This window comes from Acinonyx jubatus, chromosome B2, assembly GCF_027475565.1.
Source record: "Acinonyx jubatus isolate Ajub_Pintada_27869175 chromosome B2, VMU_Ajub_asm_v1.0, whole genome shotgun sequence".
In the NCBI taxonomy this organism is placed as follows: domain Eukaryota; kingdom Metazoa; phylum Chordata; class Mammalia; order Carnivora; family Felidae; genus Acinonyx; species Acinonyx jubatus.
In genome coordinates, this window is record NC_069385.1 from 70630336 (window position 1) to 70656068 (window position 25733).

At 38.4% G+C, this 25733-nt stretch overlaps 1 protein-coding gene across 1 annotated transcript in view; it reads left to right on the top strand.

The window, feature by feature from the left end:
• MDN1 (midasin AAA ATPase 1) overlaps positions 1 to 25733 on the top strand; it is a 171794-nt gene that overhangs the window by 84264 nt on the left and 61797 nt on the right. Inside the window, exons 38-50 of the mRNA XM_027057252.2 lie at positions 1054 to 1251; positions 2525 to 2632; positions 2982 to 3170; positions 7117 to 7206; positions 7312 to 7575; positions 7865 to 8126; positions 17120 to 17279; positions 18109 to 18225; positions 19459 to 19667; positions 22551 to 22699; positions 23064 to 23275; positions 23612 to 23832; positions 24957 to 25070. Coding sequence (XP_026913053.2) covers positions 1054 to 1251; positions 2525 to 2632; positions 2982 to 3170; positions 7117 to 7206; positions 7312 to 7575; positions 7865 to 8126; positions 17120 to 17279; positions 18109 to 18225; positions 19459 to 19667; positions 22551 to 22699; positions 23064 to 23275; positions 23612 to 23832; positions 24957 to 25070 — 2293 coding nt within the window. The remainder of the gene's footprint in view (positions 1 to 1053; positions 1252 to 2524; positions 2633 to 2981; positions 3171 to 7116; positions 7207 to 7311; positions 7576 to 7864; positions 8127 to 17119; positions 17280 to 18108; positions 18226 to 19458; positions 19668 to 22550; positions 22700 to 23063; positions 23276 to 23611; positions 23833 to 24956; positions 25071 to 25733) is intronic.

Here is a 25733-nt window from a genome sequence, read left to right on the forward strand (position 1 = left end):
TTTAAGGCTGTGGGCCAGTGTGTCTGGTCACAAGATTCCTTTGGAATCTGAAGCTGGAGGGCAGACTGTGGTATTTCTTTTCAGCTGAGCTGCTGCTTACTTACCATGGAGGAGATATTAAGGAGAAGGAGCTGTCATGTGGACCACCCACCCACCTCAGTTTTTAGAAGATGTCTGATAGTATTAAATTCTTTAGCCAGAAAAGAAAAAATGCCTAGTTTTAAAGCTTAAGGCTTGAGACCATTTTCCTACTGGGTGGCATTCTTGACTGCAGTCCCATTTAAGAGCAGCTTTTAGAACTTGACCTGTTTGGGAATATTCAGTGGAATTTGTGCTTTTGAGTGCTTCTATAAACATGATACTTTAAATTCTGGTATAATATAGTCTGGGTTTTTCTGGTCCATTTGCATTTTATTGATTTCACATTTTCCCAGTTGAATTTGTCCATGTTACCTAAAAACTATCACACTTCACATCCCTGAGCTCTGAAGTCAGCATCTGAAGACCTCCATTCAGCTATTTTCATTTTTGGCACAGAAACTCCTTGTATTTGTTCTTGTTCACAAAACTCTTAGTGGAAGTTAGTTATGTCTATCCATTAATGTGGTTTATATCATGACTTTGAAGCCCATTTGGAGATTTCAGTCAGTATTTGTTCTGGGAAAGATACTTTTTTAAATATGTAGAGAGCTGTCTTCATCTTTAAAGATCTCAGAGTGCAAAAGTGAGATCTGTGTGTTGGCATGTTTTTTTTTGAAAGCTGTGATTTACAGGGTGGGTCCATATAGGTGAATACAGTGGATACAGTGTAATTTTAGAGAAGATTTTAACTGCTTTTTTAAAAATTCAGTCTGAGTATTCAATTTACTTAAGTTACTGTCAGTTTATATCCTTCAGATGTCTCTACCACATATATATGAAATAATAAGATGAATATACTTGGCTTCCTCCTCCTGAAGATAACACTTATTCTACTTTTGTGCCTATTATTCCTCTGCTTTTTGTTATAGTTATACAGTGTATGTAATAAATGTGTGCACTTTCTTCAAATAGCTCAACCTGGCTTCTCAGTCTGTATTGGAAGGACTCAATGCTTGTTTTGACCACCGAGGAGAAATTTATGTTCCTGAGTTAGGAATGAGCTTTCAAGTACAGCATGAAAAGACGAAGATTTTTGGGTGTCAGAATCCCTTTAGACAAGGAGGTGGGAGGAAGGGCTTGCCAAGATCTTTCCTTAACAGATTCACTCAGGTAAGATTTGCTGTTGCCATGGAGACCAAAGGTGGAGTCTTGGGGGTGATAAGACTGCTGGCATGTAGCTATTAGGATGCTCATTATAAGAATGAGAGAGCTTCAGTTTAATGATGTATTTCTCAATTTCATGTCTTTATATGACAAATACTAATGCATCCAGTTCCCATCATCACTTCCCTCCTGCTGTGAGTCCCTTTGTTTTAAGTCCTAGAGGACCTGATGTGTTTTCAGTTAGTGGAGAGTAAGGTCACCATTCCTCTAAGATTTCTATTACTGTGCTCAGGATAAAGGCCAGTATTTGACCTTTCTAGGTATCTGTGTGATGTATGAAAACATGGAAGTTTTTAAATTTTTTTTTTAATATTTATTTATTTTTGAGAGACAGAGACAGTGCGAGCGGGGGAGGGACAGAGAGAGGGAAGACACAGAATCCGAAGCAGGATCTAGGCTCTGAACTGTCAGTGTAGGGCCCAGTATGGGGCTCGAACCCACAAATCGTGAGGTCATTCATGACCTGAGCCAAAGTCAGAAGCTTAACTGACTGAGCCACCCAGCACCCCAAAACATTGAGATTTTTTAATGATGAAAATAATGCATTGTAGTTAAAGAAAAGGGAAAAATAAAATCCAGTATTCTCCATATAAGGGTCAATCATTATTAACATTTGGTGTGTTTTCTTACTGTCTTTATTCTCATTTACAGAGATAGGAGTTGTGTGTATGTATGCTTACTTGTTTTAACATTTATTTGCCAAATTTTGACTAGCCTAGAGGTTTGTAAATGGCCCTAGATGTTAGCTTTCTTTAATGTCCTTTTCTGTTGACAATTAAGAATTAGAGTATCTTTTCAGAATAATTTATTATGAAAAATATCAAATATATTGAAAAGTTGAAGGGATTTTGAAGTAACTGCTCATATGCCCTAGAATTCTGAGGGCATTATTACATAATGATAGGAAATTAAAAAAAAAAACAAATATACTTAAAAAATATACTTTAAAAAAGTGGTATGTTATCTTTTTTTTCTTTAATTCAGTAGAGTGGAGCTAACAACACTACCAACACCTCTGTGTAAAGTGTTTAAAATATTTTATGTGATTCTGTATGTTAAAATGCAAAAAAATAGATTTCTGTAACTGAATTTTTATATATAAAATGAGGTTTGATACCATGGTGTTAAATAAAAACTTTGCATCATAGGTGGTAGTCATTTCTGGTGTTTGGTGAAGAGATGCTGTAGCCTTTCTTCATGTTATTTTTGGATTCTGTAGGTCTTTGTGGATCCCCTTACAGTAGTTGACATGGAATTCATTGCCAGTACTCTGTTTCCAGCCATTGACAAAAATATTGTTAAGAAGATGGTTGCTTTCAACAACCAAGTAAGTACCTACTTGTATTAACTGTTCTTTGTTTTGATGGCTGTAATTGAACTATCATTTCATCGTGGGACACTATCACATTTACCAGTCTTTTTAAAAATAAAGCACATTGAATTGTCCCAGTTTCTAGTGGAATAAAGTAATCATCTGAGGATTATAGTAATTCAGATCTATTTTGTATATCAGGTTAATGCTCAGAGAGTATTTCTGGTTTAGATGTCTGCGTTGGGTGAAGGAGACATTTGTATCAAACCTGCTAATTTCTGTTTCAGATTATGCATGCCTTATAGTACTTAATACAGTGCCTACCAGTGGGACATGTTTCCCAATAATAGTGTTTTCTTTTTAGATTGATCACGAAGTGACTGTTGAAAAGAAATGGGGGCAAAAAGGAGGACCCTGGGAATTCAACCTTCGGGACCTTTTCCGCTGGTGTCAGTTGATGCTGGTTGACCAGTCCCCCGGGTGTTATGATCCTGGTCAGCATGTGTTTTTGGTCTATGGTGAAAGAATGAGAACCAAGGAAGACAAGGAAAAGGTGAGTTTCATACTATTCTTTGGGTTTCTTTCCATCTGAAAGTTGATTTCTTCCTAAGAGAGAGAAAGGGCATACTCACTCATAACATTCAACACAGTAAAGCTGCTTAGAATTAATTAATTAATTTTTAAATGTTTATTTTTGAGAGAGAGAGAGAGAGTGCATGCAAGCAGGGGAAGGGCAGAGAGAGAGGGAGACACAGAATCTGAAACAGGCCCCAGGCTCTGAGCTGTCAGCACAGAGCCCGACGTGGGGCTCGAATTCACGAACTGTGAGATCATGACCTCGGCTGAAGTCGGCCACTTAACTCACTGAGCCACCCAGGCACCCCAAAGCTGCTTAGAATTTAAAAGTTAAACAGACCAGATGTTCACTGACTTCAAAGTCTCAAAGTGCACCTTTCTAAGTTTCTGCGTGATGTCTTAGTTTGCTTTTGAGTACACAATTTGCTTATCCATCTGAATTCCAAATATTGCAAACCTTGTTAAAGCAATATTGCCCTCCAGTAATAAAGAACTAGGTCCTTGAGGGGTGGGGGAGAGGGGAAAGTGGGTGATGGGCATTGAGGAGGGCAGTTGTTGGGATGAGCACTGGCTGTTGTATGGAAGCCAATTTGACAATAAATTAAAAAAAAAGAATTAGGTCTTCATCTTTCTAGGCATAAAGGAGTGAAACAGGAGGAGATAGGTGATACTCAAGTAGAGAAGGAGGGTTTTCTGTTTTTAAATAAACTTTGAATTACAAAGTATTTTATCTAGAAAATATAATTAGATCTATAAGAGGGTATTCTGTATCTCATTGGCAATAAAAATATCCCATCGTAAATGGAGTAACACTAGAATTCCTAGCCTAATAAACTAATAATGTGTTCATTTTGCCTTGTGGTATTTAAAGTCTGATCTCACAAGATACTCATAATAGTTGCAGGTAGGAGGCACTATCATGACCTCTGAATAGTGAGGATCCAATGCTCTTAGTCATGGGGTATCACCTATAGTAAATAGTAGAGCCAGCACTTCTACATCGCAATTGTAGCTAAATGTTAACTCATTCATTATGTGCAAGTGGCTTTTGGTCAGTATATTAAGACAAAATATTCACCCAGTATTTTTTTATTTTTATTTTTTTACAACTCTGTTATATATAATTCATATACTATTAGCTGGTATTTTATTTTCTTCATTCATTAACTAAATTATAGTATATCTGTTGTGGCCAGACACTGGCCAATTTTTGGATAATTGATGTTATTCAGATAGTATGTTACTGTAGAGTGTGGAAGATTTCCATCACTTCTCTAATTCAGTTATTGTAATTCACACATCCGAAAAAGTGAAAAATAATAATAGGAGAAAGACTTGTAAAAGCTGGAAGAATTTGAGTAAATTGAGTCTGACTTTATAAAACTAAACCAACTACATTGTGAAAGCATTTTTAATTTTAATTTTGGTAGACTGTCAGGGAGATGAGATTATATTCTGCCTTGGAGGGAAATATAAGCTCAGAAATCACCTGGACCCAGGAATATGTGACAGGAGCACTTTCTCCTATGCTGCTTTTTGACTCGTAGTCAATGTTTGGTACTGATAATGATTTTATCTTTACAGTTTTTTCCTAATGTTTCTGAAACTCTTTTATTAATTTATTTAGTTGAGGTATAATTGACATATAACATGAGTTTCAGGTGTACAACACAATGATTCAGTATTTGGGTGCATTGTGAAATGATGACTACAATAAGGCTAGGTAACATCTGTCACCTTACGCAGCTACAAAAGGCTTTATTTATCTATCTACTTATTTATTTATTATTTATTTACTGATATTTTTAAGAGAGAGAGTATGCATGCATGTGCACTAGCAGGGGAGGGGCAAAGGGAGAAGGAGTAAGAGAATCTTAAGCAGGCTTCAAGCCCAGTGCTAAGCCTGACAGTGAGATCATGACCTGAGCTGAAATCAAGAGTTGGACACTACTTAACCGACTGAGCCACCCAGGCGCCCCAAGACTTTTTCTCTTTTGATGACAACTTTTTAAATCTGTTCCCTTAGTATTTTCAAATACATAATATGGTATTATTATTTAAAATTTTTTTACTAGTTTTTAAAGTTTATTATTTTTAAGAGAGAGAGAGAGAGCAGAGGAGAAGCAAAGAGAGAGTGAGAGAAAAAATGCCAAGCATGCTCCGTGTAGTCAGTGCAGAGCCTGATGTGGGGCTTGAACCCACTAACCGTGAGATCATGACCTGAGCTATCAAGAGTCAGATGTTTGACTGAGCCACCCAAGTGCCCCTATGTTTATTTATTTTTTATTTATTTTTGAGGGAGAGTGAGCATGAGGGGGACGTGGGGGACGCAGAGAGAGAGGGAGACACAGAATCTGAAGCAGGCTGTAAGGCTCTGAGCTGTTAGCACAGAGCCCAATGAGGGCTCGAACTCATGAGCAGTGAGATCATGACCTGAGCCGAAGTTGGATGCTTAACCAACTGAGCTACCTAGGTACTCCATGTAATACAGTATTATATTAACTATAGTCACTATACTGTACATTCTATTTCTATGACTTATTTTATAATAATTGTTGTTTTTATTTTCTGACTTTAGTCCAGTGTATGATGATTAATATGAGTATTGCTTTGTTAGAAGCATGCAGCTTTGTATACATATTTTGGGTGGCTGGAATTTTTCCTGCTGCTCTGGGCTAAATTAGTGTATTTTACACACCCATATCTTTCCCTCCTGCCCCAACTCCTCTTTAGAAGAAACCCAGCAAAGGGACACATAAGTGGCTCAGTTACGCGTCCGACTTCAGCTCAGGTCATGATCTTGTGGTTTGTGAGTTTGAGCCCCTCTTGGGGCTCTGTGCTGACAGCTCAGAGCCTGGAGCCTGCTTCAGATTCTGTGTCTCCCTCTCTCCCTACCCCTCCCCCATTCGCACTCTGTGTGTGTGTGTGTGTGTGTGTGTGTGTCTCTCTCTCGCTCTCTCTCTCTCAAAGATAAACATTAAAAAAAAAATTTTAAAAAGAAGAAACCCAGCAAATAAGTAAGGTTAATGGAAAGTTTTCTAATCATATTTCTGGTAAGGGAGGGATAAATGAATGTAAATAATCAGATAACTTTGAGTGTCATTCTATGTAAATATTTATAAACCTAAAATGGTGTTTTGGGATGAAACTGGCTTCCAAGATTTTTTTTTTTTTTTAATATTTCTTTATTTTTGAGAGAGAGAGACAGAATGTGAGCCAGAAGAGAGGCAGAGAGGGAGACAATCTGAAGCAGGCTCCATGCTCTGAGCTGTCAGCACAGAGCCCGCTGCGGAGCTCAAACCCACAAACCGTGAGATCATGACCTGAGCCAGAGTCGGGTGCTTTAATGACTGAGCCACCCAGACGCCCTGCCACCTCAAGATTTAAAATCAATTACCATGAACAAATCCTGTAACTCTCATGAATCCCATTATCCATATCTGTAAAGCAGAAATGATACCTATTTTGCAAGGGTATGAGGATCAGAAATAACCTGTTGAAAGCACCCACTATAATAGTACATTAGTAGAGGCTTAAGAAATGGTCATTTTTCTTCATAATCTTCAGACTGTTATTCTCTTCTACTTCTTTTTAGGTGGTATCTTGAATGGTGAAAGCAGATTCATTTTTCATCTGTAGATTTGCAATAGTGTCCATGGCTTTAATTTATGGGGCATTCTCACGGGAATCCCAAATAGTTTGAGGTTAGGTGACTACTATTTGAGTTCCAGTTTACTTTCATTTCAAGATTTAAATAAATGTTATCTATCCTTTTTATAAGAGAAAAATCAAAATGATAGGAAAATTGTGACTAGTCTTCATTCAGTTTTATGACCTCTCTTGCTGTTCATGTCTTCTAGAAGGTTTGGCTCAGAATTTGGTGAAATCATTTGTGTTTTGACTGTATTATCATCTTCATTTAGGTCATTGCTGTATTCAAGAATGTGTTTAGTTCAAATTCCAGCCCATACATGGGAACCAGACTATTTCACATCACTCCCTATGATGTTCAGGTGAGGCAAGCAGGATAATCCTCTATTCTTTTATAATTTTCTATGATTTTCTCTGCTCCCACTACTAGGCACACTTGTAAAACCTCACTGGCATGTGTTTTTCAGCTGGGCTACTCAGTCCTCTCCCGTGGCAGTTACGCTCCTCTCCTGTCTCGCCATCCACTGTCACTCCTGCACCAATCATTACAGTCTCTGGAGTCAGTTATGAAGTGTGTGCAGATGAGCTGGATGGTCATCCTTGTGGGGCCAGCCTCTGTGGGCAAGACCAGCCTGGTGCAGCTCCTGGCACACCTTACTGGTCACACGTTAAAGATCATGGCTATGAACAGTGCAATGGACACTACGGAGCTTCTAGGTGGATTTGAGCAGGTAAATGGTCTGCCTTCACATTTGCAGGCAAAACATCTGTAATGCCATGGTCTGATTGATGGTCTTTTGTGTTGGTGAGTACAAATAGGATTATTCTTTTTTTAAGTAATCTCTGTACCCAATGTGGGACTCGAACTCATGACCCCAAGATCCAGAGTCATATGCTCTACCAACAGAGCCAGCCAAGCATCCCCTACCCCAACCCCCCAACCACTTTTTTTAATTTAAAGGAGTTTCATTTGACTCTGGCCAGTGGCTATGATGAGTTTTTGTGGTCTGGAAATTGCAGGTTGATCTTATACGGCCATGGAGGCAGCTGCTAGAAAAGGTGGAAGGCACTGTAAGGGCACTTTTAAGAGACAGCCTCCTTATCAGTGCTGACGACGCAGAAGTAGTGCTGCGAGCCTGGAGTCATTTCCTTCTGACTTACAAACCCAAGTGTCTTGGAGATGGTGGTAAAGGTATCACGATGGAGATTGTCAACAAGCTGGAAGCAGTATTATTGCTTATGCAGAGACTCAACAATAAAATCAACTCCTACTCCAAGGCAGGTATGTGTGTTTGGATGTGTATCAGATACATAGTATTGTGCGTATAGTGTCCATATATAGGTAGTAATACATTTGTAATGTAATGTCTGCAATTTTTTATTAATGTAATAGTTATTAACAAAACTTGAAAATCTTTGTTTTAGAAAGTAAAATGAAGCTGATGTAAAATAATTCAGAATTGATGATCCTAAGTAAAGCAAAAGTAACAAAGAAATTGGTTAGTGAGTTTGATAGTTTATATTGTATGTGATCAGCTATAATGGTAAATCATTTGCATCTAAAGTTGGTTGTATTTTTCTTGGCTTAAAAACAAACTAAGTAATTAAGAAATTGAGAATTTTATTTTATTTTATTTTATTTTATGTTTTTATTTTATTTTATGTTTTTATTTTATTTTATTTTATGTTTTTATTTTATGTTTTTATTTTATTTTATGTTTTTATTTTATGTTTTTATTTTATTTTATTTTAGTTTAGCTTAGTTTAGTTTTTATTTATTTTTGAGAGAAAGAGAAAGAATAAGCGGGGGAGGGGCAGAGAGCAAGGGAGACACAGAATCCAAAGCAGGCTCCGGGCCCTAGGCTCTGAACTGTCAGCACAAAGCCTGACGCGGGCCTCGAATTCATAAACCATTAGGTCATGACCTGAGCTGAGTCGGATGCTCAACTAGCTGAGCCACCCAGGCGCTCCTGAGAATTATTTTATTTTATTTTTAAAATAAAATTTATTTTGTTTTATTTTACTTTTTATCTTTAAAAAATATTTATTTACTTTGAAAGAGAGAGAGAGTGGGCATGCACATATACACACGCTTGAGTCTGTCAAGGGGAGGAGCAGAGAGAGGAGAGAGGCAATCCCAAACAGGCTCCTCAATGTCAGCATGGAGTTTGATTTGGGGCTTGATCCCATGACCCTGGGGTCATGACCTGAGCCAAAATCAAGAGTTGGATGCTTAACTGACTTGAGCCACCCCTGCAACCCAAGAAATCGAGCATTTTAAATGGGAGAATAGAAGTCTAGATTTATCGTTAGTATGTCTTTATTAATTTCACATAGAAAGTGGTAGAAATTCTGCAGATAACATGGAAACTTCTCTCATTTTGTGGCACAGTTTTCTGTGTAGTGATGAGCATATGCCCTTAGGGAAGATTAAAAGGCTCTTCGGTTGTGACTGTCTCTATGATTGTTATCTGTTATTTCCAAAGCCTTTTTGTAACTGGTTACAAAGTCATTCCTTAGGGATATAGAAATGAGACTCCTTTGTTCTATCTCTATAAACAGTGTATCCATGGCTGTGGGTCAAATAGTTTACTTTCTTAGGCTAGGCAAGAAAATGATTTTATTGTTGGTTTGATTTGTTACTTCTGAATTCAAGCCCATCATTTGAATTTGAAATTCTTTACTCATTCACTCAAATTAATTGTTAGAGGTATTTAGTGGAGTTGTACATTACTTTATATGTATATATATATAAAGTACTTTACTTTTATATTTACTTTTATATATAAAGTATAAGGTATATAAAGTATTTACTTGTATATATTTTAACTTTTGTATATTTTAAATACGTATTTTACAATATATATTTTATTTTGTATATATTTTATATTGTAAAACTCACCATTGCGATATGAATTCCTACTGGGAGATAACTCCTATATTAACTATTTGCATTTAAAGCCTCACAACACCACTGCATTACAAAAAAAAAAGACTATCCTCATTCTATGCTTGCAGAAATCAGTGCTCATAGAGATTAAGTAACGTGCTCAATGTCTTAAAGTTACAAAGTGGTTAAACTAGACCTTGGATCTGATCCTCTGATTGTAAAGCCTTGAATCTATATATCTGTGCTTCTATATATCTTTCAGCTAAAATTTAAATATTTATTTATTTAGGGGCACCTGCGTGGCTCAGTTGGTTGAGTGTCTGACTTCGGCTCAAGTCATGTTCTCACAGTTCGTGAGTTGGAGCCTTACGTTGGGCTCTGCTGACAGCTTGGAGCCTGGAGCCTGCTTCAGAGACACAGAAACGCTAAAAAAAAAATTAAATATTTATCCATTTAATATTTATTTTTGAGAGAGAGAGAGAATGTGCGTGTGAGCTGGGGAGGGGGAGAGAGACAAGGGGACAGAAGATCTGAAGCAGGCTCTGTGCTGACAGCAGAGTGCCTGACTCAGGGCTCGAACTCACAGAACCAAAGTTAGGTGCTTAACTGAGCCATCCAGGCACCCCTAAAATTTAAATATTTAGAGTACATGCTCACAGCTCGTTCTAAATACAGGTTTTTATTTAGGATTCACTTTCATACTGAGTCATTTCTTAAGGGTACTAATAGAGTGAGGAAAGGTGAGTCTAAAACAGTCTACTCTTTTATTTTTGGTTAAAAATATTCTTTCTTTCTAAATACATTTTTTAACATTAGTACGAAGGTGTATGACTGTTAAATATATTCTAGTTCTCTCGTGTTCACAATTTCTCTTAAGTGCTTCTGCTTTTTTATAATATCTGTTTTAACATCTTTGTTAATTTCATCATCTATGACTTCTGGGGCTGTTCTGTTGAGTTTTTTTCTCCTGGTTATGAGTCATGTTTTCTTTGTGTGTCAAGTAATTTTGATTGCATGCTGTGAATTTTGAATTAGTGCTTATTGCTGCATTTTTGTTAGTTGCTCCTTGAATATTGAATAACATGGGTTTGAGCTGCATGGGTCCACTTACATGTGGATTTTTTCCAATAAGTATATGTACAGTACTGTAAATGCATTTTCCGTATAAATGTCTTTAACTTTATTCTAAGAATATGGCATATAATATGCAATGTACATAACATGTTAATTGTTATTCATAAGGCTTCTGGTCAACAGTAAGCTATTAGTAGTTACGTTTTTGAAGAGTCAAAAGTTAAATGTGGATTTTTGACTGATTGTAGGAGGAGGTGGCATCCTTGTCCTTTGTTGTTCAAGGGTCAACTATATTTCTTTAAAGACTTTTGGACTGGGCCGCCTGGGTGGCTCATTCGGTTAAGCGTCTGACTTCGGCTTAAGTCATGATCTCACAGTTCATGAGATCAAGCCCCGCATCAGGTTCTGTGCTCAGTGTGCAGAGCCTGCTTCGGACTCTGTCTCCCTCTCTCTCTGCTCCTCTCCTGCTGTACTTGCTCGTGCTCGTTCCCTCCCTCCCTCTCTTCTTTGTCTCTCTCTCTCTCAAAAACAAAATAAACATTAAAAAAAAAAAAAGAATTTTTGACTTTGTGGTAGGCAATGAAGTTGTTTATGGATTATTTTGATCTTATATTTTTATTTCGCCTATTTAGACTTAAAAAAAAAAAAAAGAGGGGCTCCTGAGTGGCTCAGTCGGTTAAGTGTCTGACTTTGGCTCATGTCATAATCTTGTGGTTCACAAGTTCGAGCCCTGCATTGGATTCTTTGCTGACAGCTAAGAGCCTGGGGCCTACTTCAGATTCTGTGTCTCTCTCTCTGCCCCTCCCCTGCTCTCTCTCTCTCTCAAAAATAAATAAAAACATTTAAAAAATTAAAAAAAAAAAACTGAAACATTTCACCCATTTCTTTCCCCAGCTCCCTCAATCTCCAGTCTGTTCTTTGTATCTATAAGCTTGGTCTTTTATCCCACATATAAAAGAGATCGTATGATATTTGTCTTGCTCTGATTTATTTCACTTGCATAATGCCTTTGAAGTCCATCCATGTTGTCACAGATAGCAAGATTTCATTCTTTTCTATGGCTAAATAATATTCCATTGTGTGTGTATATACACTACAATTTCTTTATCCGTTCATCTGTGGAAAGACAATTAGGTTGTTTCCATATCTTGGCTATAACAAACAACCCTGTAGTGAACATGGTGGTGCATTATCTTTTCAAGTTAGTGATTTCATTTTCTTAGGATAAATACTCAGAAGTGGAATTGCTGGATCATATGGTAGTTCCATTTTTAATTTTTTTGAGGAGCTTCTGTACTGTTTTCCATAGTAGTTGCACAAATTTACATTCTCACCAGTAGTACACAAGGGTTCCCTTTTCTCCACATGCTTGTGAGCACTTGTTATTTCTTATTGATAATAACCATTCTAACAGGAGTGAGGTGATAGCCTGTTGTGGGTTTGATTTGTATTTTCCTGATAATTAATGATGATGAGCATCTTTTCATGTACCTGTTGACTATCTAAAAGTCTTTGAAAGGGCACCTAGGTGGCTCAGTCGATTAAACATCCGTTCAAGCTGTGCATTGGGCTCTGTGCTGACATCTCAGAGCCTGGAACCTGCTTCAGATTCTGTGTCTCCCTCTCTCTCTGCCCCTCCCTCTTCTCGTTCTCTCTCTGTCTCTCTCCCTCTCCCTCTCTGAAAAATAAACATTAAAAATTTTGTTTTAAAAAGTCTGAAAAATGTGTATTCAGATCCCCTGCCCAGTTTTTAATGGGTTTGTATATAATTTTGCTATTGAGATGTATGAGTTATTTATATATTTTGGATATTAGCCCCTTATCATCAGATAAATGACTTACAGGTATTTTCTCCCATTCAGTAGTAGATTGTCTTTTCATTTTGTTGATGGGTTTCCTTGCTGTGCTAAAGCTTTTTAGTTGGATGTAGTCCTACTTGTTTGTTTTTGCTTTTGGTGTCATGTTAAAAAAGTCATCACCAAGACGTATGTTAAGGAGCTTACCATTTATGTTTTCTTCTAGGAGTTTTGTGGCTTAGGTCTTTTATTCAAGGCCTTAATCTATTTTGAATTTTTGTATATGGTATAAGACAGTGGTGCAGTTTTATTCTTGTATATGTGGTTGTCCAGATTCCCCAGCACCAATAATTGAGATTGTCCTTTCCTTATTGTGTATTCTTGGTTCCTTTGTTATAAATTAATTGGCGACATATTTGTCAGTTTATTTCTGGGCTCTCTCTTCTGTTCCATTGATCTGTGTGTCTTTATGCCCATATCATGCTGTTTTAATTACTTTAGCTTTGTGATATAATTTGAAATAAGGGAGTCTGATGCCTCCAGCTTTCTTCTTTTTCAAGATTGCTTTGGCTTTTGGGGGGTCTTTTATGGTTCCACACAAATTTTAGCATTGTTTGTTCTATTTTGGTTAAAAATACCATTGGAATTTTGATAGGGGTTGTATGGCATCTGTATATTGTTTTGGTAGTATGATCATTTTAATAACATGTGTCCAGTCCAGGAGCATGGGATATCTTTCCATTCATTTATGTCTTCATCAATTTCTTTCATTAATGCCTTACCGTTTTCAACATACATGTCTTTCACCACCGTGTTTAAATTTATTCCTAGGTTGTTTGTTTTTGTTTTTGTTTTTGTTTTTGTTTTTGATGCAATTGTAAATGTGATTGTTTCAATTTCACTTTCTGATAGTTCATTATTAGTGTATGGAACCACAATGAATTTTTGTGTATGTATTGATTTTGTGTCCTGCAACTTTACTGATTTTGTTTATTTTCAGGGCTTTTTTTGTGGTGTCCTAGGGTTTTCTGTATATAGTATTATGTAATATGCACAATTTTCCTTTTTCCTTTTCAATTTGGATGCCTCTTACTTTTCTCACTGAATTGCCCTGCCTGGACTTCCAATATTCTGTTGAACAACGTGGCGTGAGTGGGCATTCTTATCTTGTTCCTGATCTCAGAGGAAAAGCTTTCAGCTTTTCATTATTAAGTATGATGGTATCTCTGAGCTTATCTTATAGAGCTTTTATTAAGTTGAAGCATTTCTCTCTATACTCACTTTTAAGAGTTTATCATGAATGGATGTTGAATTTTGTCAAGTGCTTTCTCTTCTTCTATTGAAATGATCATATGATTTTTATCTTTGATTTTGCTAATGTGTTATATCACATTGATTTACAGATGTCAAACCATTCTTGCATCCCTGGAATAAATCCCAGTTGATCGTGGTATATGCTCCTTTCACAGTATTGTTGAATTCAGTTTGCTGGTTATTGTGTTGAGAATTTTTGGATCTGTGTTTATCAGTGATGTTAGCCTGTAATTTTCTTTTCTTTTTAAATTTTTTTAACGTTTACTCATTTTTGAGAGAGCGTGAGCAGGGGAGGGACAGAGAGAGAGGGAGACACAGAATCAGAAGTAGGCTCCGGGCTCTGAGCTGTCAGCACAGAGCCTGATGTGGGGCACGATCATGACCCAAGCCAAAGTTGGACACTCAACTGACTGAGCCATCCAGGTGCCTCTGTAATTTTCTTTTCTTGTGGCATCCTTGTCTGGTTTTGGTATCAGGGTAATGCTGAGTTTATAAAAGGAGTTTGGGCAAGTTCCCTCTTTTTTTTTTTTTTTTTTTTTTTTTGAAGAGTTTGAAAAGGATTGAAGGATTAATACTTACTCCTTTGGAATGTTTGGTAGAATTTATCAATTCTGTCTCCTTTTGGGTGACACTGATTATTACAGTCCCATGGGATTAGGAACTCAAGCTCTCCTGGCCTCCAGAGCCAGAGAATCAAGAGGTGTCCCCTGGGTAGTAGCTGTAAAAATTAGGGCTCCAGACTTGTGTAAAAAGCTCTGGGAGGTGCTGGTGCTCTGGAGCACTACAAAGGAAGGGGACAAAGATGGCGCCCAGCAGGCTCTAGGATGATGTGTTATATTAGATGCCTGCCCCTCAGGTTGTTTGTTTCCTTCCTTCCTTCTTTCTTCCTTCCTTCCTTCCTTCCTTCCTTCCTTCCTTCCTTCCTTCCTTCCTTCCTTCCTTTTTAATGTTTATTTATTTTGAGAGAGAAATAGAGAGGAGGGGCAGAGAGACAAAGAGAGAGAATCCCAAGCAGGCTCTGTAGTGGCAGTGCATAGCCCAGTGTGGGGCTTGATCCCACAAACCGTGAGGAGGTTGTTTCTTTAATAGAGGCAGGTGAAGTCTGGGTGGGATTGACTTCTCTGAGCTGGGCCCTGGGACGAGTCTGAGTATATGAGCCCTTTCTGGGATCACAGTCTTGGCATGCAAGCTCTGCTGCTTTTTATTTTTATTTATTTTTATTTTTATTTTTATTGTATTACATTGTATTTTTAGGGAAATGTGTTCTTTTTAAAGTTTATTTATTTTGAGAGAGGGAGTTGGGTCCGCACTGTCAGCGTAGAGCCCAGGATGGGGCTTGAACTTACAGACTGAACTCACAAACCACGAGATCATAACCTGAGCCGAAATCAGGAGTTGGACGCTTAACTGACTGAGCCATCTAGGTGCCCCAAACTCTGTTGCTTTTAGAAGATAGATGTTTTTGAGGGCTTGCTTTTTAGGTACATGTTTTAGAACTTGAGATTCTTGATGTAGGATTCAAACCTTTTGCTCCGTAAGGAGAAGCTGCAGGTTTTCAGGTCCTTTCCAGTTGTGGGTCACTATGCTGGGGGGGTAGTGTTTATGGCGAGATTATTTCCTAGCCACTCTTCCCTGCTTCGGTGTTTTGTTTTTTGTTTTTTGGTGTTTTGTTTTTTTTTTTCCATTTGTCTGGTGTGTAGTCATCACTCAGCCAGAGTTTAGAGTTCTTTTGGAGGAAATTTTTCCATAGATAGCTATCAATTCAGTGTGTCCATGGAAGGAGGTGAGTTCAAGATCCTCCTATATTGCTCTCTTGAAAGGTCATTTTGATCTTTTCAAGCTTTTTAAGGTCATTCCAGAGTAACCTTTACTGTAGGGCTAGATTAACCTCCCTGTTGAGGTGTAGCTTGCACGGCATCTCTGCTGAATTGCTGGTATATTCACTGGGGTCTCCTTAGTTTTGCTGGTGGGAACTGGAGTAATACTCAGTCTTGGGTGAGCTCTGGGAATCGTTCCACTCATAGCTCCCCAGGTTTTCCTTGCGAGTGTTCTCATCCTTGTGGAGCTTCACCATTTATAAGCACATGCAGATTTTTTTATTTAGCCAAAGATTCCAGAGGCCCTTATCTAAATTTCTGGAGCTCTTTGAATAGCTCCTTCATCTTGAGTACTCTGCCCTTCAGCGTAGTTGGATTGGCTTGGCCTCCCTGAGTTTCAGTCTGTCCTCAAATCAGTGAGACCTCTGTGGTACATTGGAGTTCCCTCTCCTTGCTTTGCAATCCAGAAATTCCTTCCAGGTGGAAATCAAGGGCAATCTTAGGGCTTTCTTTCCCCAGGTATCACAGAGCTCTGCTGTCTGTTCTCTGGTGTCTGAAAGCAGTTGTTTGTGTATCTTGTGTAGTTTTTAAATTGTTAACAGTGGAGCTGAAGTCTAAACCTTATTATTTCCTCATGGCTAGAAGCAGGAGTCCAATACATAATACTTTGTGATATGAACAAGGGTCATAAGGCAGTTTCCAGGGAAATAAAGTACTAGGCAATGGATGCCTGGGTGGCTCAGTCAGTTAAGCATCCGACTTTGGCCCAGGTCATGATCTTGCATTTCACGAGTCAGGCTCTGTGCTGACAGCTCAGCACCTGGAGTCTGCTTCGGATTCTGTGTCTCCCTTGCTCCCTGTCCCTCCTCCACTCATGCTTTGTCTCTCTCTCAAAAATAAACATTAAAAAAAAAAAAAAAGCAGTAGGAAAGTAAATACCAGTTGTTACTATAATCATGTGATATGGTCATTCTAAAAGAAACCTTTGACTTCACGACTTTGATTTCATTGTGCCAACTTAATGCCCTTTCATTTGGTAAAAATGCAGTAATAGATGGGAGTCATCATTCTCCTTGTGCCATGTGAGAAAGTATGACAAAGATTATTTGCGTCTCTGTCACCCTTGAGTTACCTCTACCTAGTCATTAAAAAGTATTTTCTGCCACCAGACCTAAATTTCGTACCTGTTTTGTTTAAACAAATTAAAAAAAAAAAACAAAAAAACCCCTCTTCTTATATATACTCTATTATGAAACTTCAAAAACTTGGACCAGAAGTTTCCTATTTTATTTTAATAAACTCTTAGGGGGTTTCGTTCATTTTTCTTTTGTTGTCTTTGTATTGCCTTCCTTTGACATTAAGTGCTATGGCTGTGACATTTCAGAGTTTGCCAAACTTGTGGAAGAATTCCGAAATTTTGGGGCGAAGCTTCTGCAGTCCACCAGTGGTCGCAGCCATGGCACATTTGAATGGGTTGACAGCATGTTGGTTCGGGCTCTGAAGTCTGGAGATTGGCTTTTGATGGACAATGTTAACTTCTGCAAGTAAGGACATTCTGCTTAAACACCAGATTGAAATTTGGGATATGCTTATCAAAGTAGAAACCCAGTTGGAAGCTCTGGGTTTTGAACCTGTTGTTTTCTTAACCTCAAATGTATCCTCAGTCATCTTCTGTAGTCTTATCCCTGTGGTGAACAAAGGTAGTTGGCATTAGCTGCAAGATTTTAGCTCTGTATGACTGTTTTGGGGTGAACTGAAGGCTAACAAAATTTGTTTACTTTTCCAGTTTTTGAGGTAGACCTTTTTATTTAACATCAAAACTCCTTTTGTTAGGGTCATTCTTGAGTACAGGTTTTTGAAATGGAGGATCTTTTACAAGGCAGACATTAGAAAATGTGTATCAGTGTATTGCTTTGATTCTAAAATAACGAAAACGGCGTCATAAAACTACCGTAGTACACAGCATAATAGAAGCCACTCCAGGTTGGCTGATGGTTTCTCTACCTGAAGCATTTTTCAGAATGTTTTGAATTGAAACCCAGTTGCCTTTAAATTGATTTGATAATGTTGGGAAGTGGGGAAGATGGAAGGGGAAAGAGAAAAGAGTTAAACATCATGGAACCATTTCCCTTAATTTTGTTTATTTATTTAACAGTATTTTGGGTATTTACTGTGTATGAATCTCTGAGCAATGTGCCCTGGGGAGTGAAAAGGGGAGCAGATGGGGAGAGAGAGAGAGCACAATTCTATGTGGGGGAGTGATCCATGCTGAAGGAGGACATGGGTCAGAATCAGTGGGAAGCCTGTGTAAGGAAAGTAGAATGCGTGCAGATGTCAGTCTGCCACCATTTAATTTGACGTCTCTCTATGCAGCCCATCAGTGCTGGATCGTTTGAATGCTTTGCTGGAACCTGGAGGTGTTCTCACTATTAGTGAAAGAGGAATGATAGATGGATCCACTCCCACCATAACACCAAATCCCAATTTCAGGTATTTGTGCCTCTTAAGTTTCTGATTAAGAATCTGACCACCTCAATAGTGGAGGTGGACATTCAGTAGGACATTGTTACATATTATATTCATACATTCAGTCATAAATATGTTCACTCATTTATTGATTCAGTTAAATATTTATGGAGGCTCTGCTATTTGCCAGACTCTCAGTAAACAAGAGGGGGCACTTGGATGGCTCAGTTGGTTCAGGGGGTCGTGAGTTCAACCCCCACATTGGGCACAAAGCTTAATTAAAAAAAAAAAATAAAAAAATAGTTGAGGTTTTTGTAGTGGGTTGGTGGTAAAGGGTAGAAGCAGGGGGAATGGTCTTAAGCCTTTTGCAATAGTTCAAGCAAGAGATACTATAGCTTAGACTGGGGTAACATGAGTTGGGATTTGCTGATCAGACATGTGGGTTGAGAAAAAGAGGAAACAAAGATTTTACCTAAATTTTTGGCCTGAGTAATTGGATAAATATGGGAGCCATTTACTGAGAAAGGGAAGACTGGCAAAGGAGCAGGGTTTTGTTATTGTTTTGTTTTGTTTTTATGTTTGTTTATTTTTGAGAGAGAGAGAGAGAGGGAGAGAGACTGTGAGTGGGGAAGGAACAGAGAGAGATACATAGAATCCAAAGCAGGCTCCAGGCTCTGAGCTGTCAGCACAGAGCCTGACACGGGGCTCAAACCCTTTAACCATGAGATCATGACCTGAGCTGATGTCAGATACTCAACTGACTGAACCACCCAGGTGCCCTGGAGCTTGTTTGATGTAGGGAAGGTCAACAGGGAATCCACTGTTTAGTTTTGGAGATGTTAGATAGCTAGGCAGAGATGTTGGATATATGAAGATAATTGTTTCAGAAGAGCACACTGCTCCTTTTTTTGATCTCTGTAGGTGAGTTAGAATGATGAATTAGCACTATTTGATTTGGGAAATATCTGAAAGTAAGAATTTTAACGTTCTCAGATACCATTAAAGGTGCACTGGATAAACACTAGTTTCTAAGGTGAATAGGTTTAGAGACACTGATTTTGCTGTATTCATGCATTTTGGCACTACAAGATAGAAGACAGATGAAAGTAGCAGACTTTGAGTTAGTGAGATCGTCTTGATAAGCTCCCTGAAGACGAGCCATATACGGTCTGCCTTCACCACTTGTTGTTGAGCAGCCTCATCATTGGTTGCAACTAGGATTTTAATTTTTTTTCCTTTGGATTGCTATGTTACCAGACTTTTTCTCTCGATGGATCCTGTTCACGGAGAAATATCCCGAGCGATGAGGAATCGTGGACTTGAAATCTACATTTCAGGAGAAGGGGATGGGAACATCCCAGATAACCTGGATCTGAAAGTTCTCCTGCACAGCCTTGGGTTGGTGGGGGACAGTGTGTGTGACACCCTCTTGGCTCTACACATGGAGATCCAGAGTACTGTTGTAGGTAAGGTGATTGACTTCTAGCCTCTGTGGACTTTTCTTATAGAAATTCATATGCGGACTTCAAGCTGTATTACCAAGCTGTAATCATCAAGACAGTATGGTTCTGGCACAAAAACAGACACTCAGATCAGTGGATCAGAATAGAAAACCCAGAAATGGCCCCTCAAATGCATGGCCATCTAATCTTTGACAAAGCAGGAAAGAATATCCAATGGAATAAAGAGAGTCTCTTCAGCAAGTAGTGCTGGGAAAACTGGATGGCAACATGCAGAAAAATGAACCTAGACCACTTCTTAGACCACACACAAAAATAAACTCAAAATGGATGAAAGACCTCAATGTAAGACAGGAGGCCATCAAAATCCTCCAGGAGAAAGCAGGCAAAAACCTTTGACCTTGGCCGCAGCAACTTCTTACTCAACACGTCTCTGGAGGCAAGGGAAACAAGCAGAAATGAACTATCAAAATGAACTCATCAAAATAAAAAGCTTCTGCACAGTGAAGGAAACAATCAGCAAAACTCAAAGGCAACTGGGAATGGAAGAAGATATTTGCAAACGACATATCAGATAAGAGGTTAGTATCCAAAATTTATAAAGAACTTATCAAACTCAATACCCAAAAAACAAATAATCCAGTGAAGAAATGGGCAAAAGACATGAATAGACACTTTTCCAAAGAAGACATCCAGATGGCTAACAGACTCATGAAAAGATGCTCAACATCACTCATCATCAAGGAGATACAAATCAAAACCACTATGAGATACCACCACACACCTGTTAGAATGGCCAACATTTAACAACTCAAGCAACAACAGATGTTGGCAAGGATGCAGAGAAAGAGGATCTCTTTTGCACTGCTGGTGGGAATGCAAATTGGTGCAGTCACTCTGGAAAACAGTATGGAGGTTCCTCAAAAATTAAAAATAGAACTACCCTATGACCCAGCAGTTGCACTACCAGGTATTTATCCAAGGGATACAGATATGCTGTTTCGAAGGGGCACATGCACCCCAATGTTTATAGCAGCATTATCAACAATAACCAAAGTATGCAAAGAGCCCAAATGTTCATTGATGGATGAATGGATAAAGAAGATGTGGTATATATATATATACAATGGACTATTACTCGGCAATCAAAATGAATGGAATCTTGCCATTTGCAACAACGTGGATGGAACTAGAGGGTATTATACTAAGCGAAATTAGTCTGTCAAAGAAAGACAAATATCATATGACTTCACTCGTATGAGGACTTTAAGAGAAAACAGATGAACATAAGGGAAGGGAAGCAAAAATAATATAAAAACGGAGGGGGACAAAACATAAGAGATTCTTAAATATGGAGAACAAACAGATGGTTACTGGAGGGGTTGTGGGAGGGAGGATGGGCTAAATGGGTAAGGGGCATTAAGGAATCTGCTCTTGAAATCATTGTTGCACTATATGGTAACTAACTTGAATGTAAATTTTAAAAAAGAAAGAAAGAAAGAAATTCATGTGTTGGGGTGCCTGGGTGGCTCAGTGAGTTAGGCATCTGACTTTGGCTCAGGCCATGATCTCATGGCTCATGAGTTCAAGCCTCGCATGAGGTTCTATGCTGAGAGCCTGGAGCCTGCTTTGGATTCTGTGTCTCCCTCTCTCTGCCCCTCCCCTGCTCTCGCTCTGTCTCTCTCAAAAATAAATAAACATTAAAAAAAAACAATAAAAAAAAGATTCATGTGTTATTCCATTTAATTGCTAGTCTAGGTTTTTTGTTTTTTTTTTTTAAAGTTTATTTTTGAGAAAGAAAGCATGAATGCGGGAGGGGTAGAGAGAGAGGAGCAGAAGATCTGAAGTGGGCTCTGCACTGACAGCAGTGAGCCCTATGGGGGGACTGAGGTGGGGGGGGGGCTCAAATTCATGAACCGTGAGCCAAAGTTGGACGCTCAAGTGACTGAGCCACACAGGCTCCCCTAGTCTAGAGGTTTTTAAATTTAGTGTACATACAAATAGAAATTACCTGAAAAGTCTTTAAAAATGTAGATATGGTGGTATCCTACTTCCCCCTAAGGGAGTGGGTTCAGCAAGTCTGAGTGAAGCACAGAAATTAGTATTTTAAAGAAGTTTCCTAGGTAATTCTGATGGATTCATTCAGAGACCCATTCTTTGAGGAATACTGCTTTAGACATTAATGTAAAGTTTGTCCTTATCTTCAGGATGGTCATTGAATCTTTTGAAGGTAGAATAAAGAGGGAACTTTGACTTGTTCAAAACAGCCAGGTGTTACTTCTTTTAAATGTCCAAATACACAGGAGTAGGCAAGAATAATAACAAAGATAATGCTGAAAAATGATGATACTCCTTATTGAGTAACCATTATGTGTTAGGTACAATGTCAGTTGCTTTTTTAGTCTTCTTCACATTAGTTCTTCAGGGCATGTTTTCATTTTATAGATAGGGCTCAGAGGTTGAATAACTCATCAGAGCATAACAGTTAATAATGATAGGTGAGAACTGAAAGTAGTTCTGTTGGATTTTAAAGTGCTTGGTCCTTCATGAGACCATGCTCTTTCTGCTACCTTCATTGTGTGTCAACTTTAGGTTTAAGGATATGTGTGATCAGGCTTTGTCATACTTGTAATTGTTGCTTTCCTGCACTGTGCTTCTGACAGAAAGAGAGAGGGAGGGACGCAGGTTAGGGAAGGAATATAAATGTTCCTACAAGTCCATTGTGTGCTAGTGAGACCCTAATATCCACTTAGATGCCTTTCTAAAATAAGTGTCTGGGTGAATTTGAGTAGAACAAAGCTTGATGTGAAGTTGAATTTATTTGTTTTCATTGGAGATTTTGCAGAATCTGTTGCTCATACATAGATGGCAATATGTTTTCCTTTATAGGTTCTCCAACATCATCTATTTCAACTTTAATTCAGACAGCCTTACTCATTGTGCAGTGCCTACAGCGAGGGCTGAGTTTAGACACAGCCTTTTCTGAAGTATGCTGGGAAGCATATGTCCGCTCCCAGCATTCACCAGCAAACCAAAAGGTACTGTGAAATGTTGCAAATAGTTTTCTCAGTTATAACATTCTACGTTATTTAGGTGGAGGAAATTCTATTGATGATAACTTTAATGAACTGAGAGTGGACTGCTTTAGTTACTTTCTAGTAGAGATCTGGTATCCCAAGTAATTTTCTGGTAAATAGGTGAAATACAATATTTACTTCTTGGAAACTTAGCTATCATTAGAAAAAGTGGAATTTATCCTGTAATGTTGAAAATTGAAGGATGTGTATGTTACAATATGACAACAACTATCGGGGCCTGGAAAACTATTATTACTCTGCTAGTTTTTGGTATTAGCACTTATATGTTGTTGCTTATATACCACGTGTTTTTATCTCCTACCAGCTTGTGCAGGCTTTACTGGAGAAACATGTTTTTTCTCTACGAGCCCATGAAACCTGGGGTAACTCCATCCTTGCCATGGGCCTGTGGCCAGATTCTGTGCCCTCAGCAATCTTTGCTACAGAAGATTCTCACCTCTCTAGAGTCCGAAGTGATGGACAAGTCTTAGTATATTGCCTTAACAGGATGAGCATGAAAACCAGCAGCTGGGCCAGGTTAGTGGAGCCTTGAGGTTGTATCTCTTTGGCACCTTGGCTTTTTTTTTTTTTTTTTTTTTTTTAATGATAATGGTCATGACACAACATGTCTGACCAGAATGTTGTGTGGTCATTTATCACCCAGCTGTCATAGTTTCCTTGTTCATTGCAATATTCCTCCCTATTTATTATTCACTTCATAATGTTTTACTTGTCCTCCTTTGAAGGGGACTAATCTTTTCCCCATTACCTCTTTGATCCATTGTTTGCAAAGTTATTTATCTAGTTCTTTGAAATATAAGATGTAAGTTCATTCTAGTACTGACTTTGCTTTGCTGTTCTAATTAATTTCAGGATTCAGCCTCTTTCCTTACCAGACTTGGAGAAAATTATGCAGTCCTCTAACCCTGAGAGCTTGAAATTCAGTTCAATCGAAGTGGCTACTTACTGGATTGATGAACCAGATGTTCTGGCCATGGCTGTTAAATTGCTTATAGAAAGAGCAACCAATCAAGATTGGGTGCTCAGAGTTAAATGGCTTTATCATTTAGCCAAGAATATACCACAGGGGCTTGGTGAGTCAAAAAGCTTACTTTGTATATGTAATAAGTGAATATATTTACCCGTACCCTATTTTTGTGCCTCAGCAGCTGTGTTATTCTGTGAGGACACTGTTAAAATTATATCTGGAAGATCTCCTAGCAAGAAATTTGTGACCTGGCATTACTGTTTGTATAACTGTTAAAAAATTTAAGGAACATATCTGCTCTTAGATGTGTCCTAAGAGAAACTTTGCTCCCATGTAATTCATTTCAGTATCTTTCCACCTATCAAATCCAAAAAGAAAATGTACTATATTATGTTACTATTTATTTTTTGAACATGCTTCTGTACTATTGCTGCACAACATTACTGTCTGGGAAAGGTTGCTTTTGGTAAATTCATTTCCCCTAAAAGTGCATAAGAGACTTTTATTTTCATTCCAGTGCTCTAATTTTTCATGCTTAATTTCTTTGTACTTCTTTCATTTTAAGAGGAAAAATCCAACAGTAACAACATTGCATGGGTTGCAAAGTACAGAGCATGGAATTTGTTGGTACACCTTGTTGCCTAAAGTAACTGAGTTTATATGAACCTTTCTATCCATGAGAAATTAGCCAGAAGATGTGTATATTGTATGGTATATGTGATCTGTCTACAAATGTATAGAGAATTTATAAATTCTTATCTGCATTGTCCTATATGAGAGCTACTAGCCACAGATGGCTACTAAAATGTAAATATAAGTTAATTAAAATGAAATAAAATCTAAAATCCGGTCCTTTGGGGTGCCTGGGTGGCACATTCGGTTAAGCACCTGACTTCAGCTCAGGTCATGATCTCTGTTCATGGGTTTGAGCCCCATGTCAGGCTCTGTGTTGACAGCTCAGAGCCTGGAGCCTGCTTCAGATTCTATGTCTCCCTCTCTCTGCCCCTCCCCTGCTCATGCTCTTTCTTTCTCAAAAATAAATAAACATTAAAAAAAAATTTTTTTTAATCCAGTCCTTAGTTGTACTGGCCACATTTCAAGTGCTTACTAACATGTGACTAGTGGCTACTCTGACAGTGCAACTATAGGATGTTTCTTTCCATCATCACAAAAAGTTTACCTGGACAGCCCTACTTTATATACTAACATTTGCTTCTCCTTCCTCCACAGAATCAATACAGATTCATTTGGAAGCCAGTGCTGCATCACTTAGGAATTTTTACTCAAATTCTCTCTCAGCTGGGGTCAGTAATGTCATCAAAATATTACAACCAAATATAACAGGTACTGCATGAGATTTGATTTTGAGTTCTCAGCATAGTTTAGGAAATTGGTCCATTGAGTTCATAGAAAAAGACCTGACAGAACTACCACTGTGATAACAGTAATATTTAGAAGACTCAAAGTATCCAGATGCAAATTCCTCTTCTTGTTAGAAACTATCCATTGTATCCTTTAGTCTTTGAAAGAGGATGATGATATACAAGCATAGAAGGAAGAACACAGGAGTGGAAGACTGGTCTCTGGTCCCAACTCAGCCACAACTGGCTTGTTCATTTGGGACCCATCATTCATACTCATTGCCTGTGTTTGAAAAATACGGGAATTAGGGGCACCTGGGTGGCTCAGTCAGTTAAGCATCCGACTCTTGGTTTCAGCTCAGGTCATGATCTTGAAGTTCGTGGGTTCAAGACCAGCACCGGGCTCTGCGCTGACAGTGCGGGGGCCTGCTTGGGATTCTCTCTCCTCTCTCTGCCCCTGCTGCACGCGTGCGCACGTCTTTCTCTCTCTTAAAAAGAATAAGGAAATTAGGGACATTTTGACAGAACCAGGCTTTTAATTTCCCACCCCATCTTCATTTGATTTTGACCAAAAAAGAAAATATGATGCTTTTGTGCTAAACCAATTACCTTATCTACACTAAAGGTTAACAAGGTAAATGTTGGG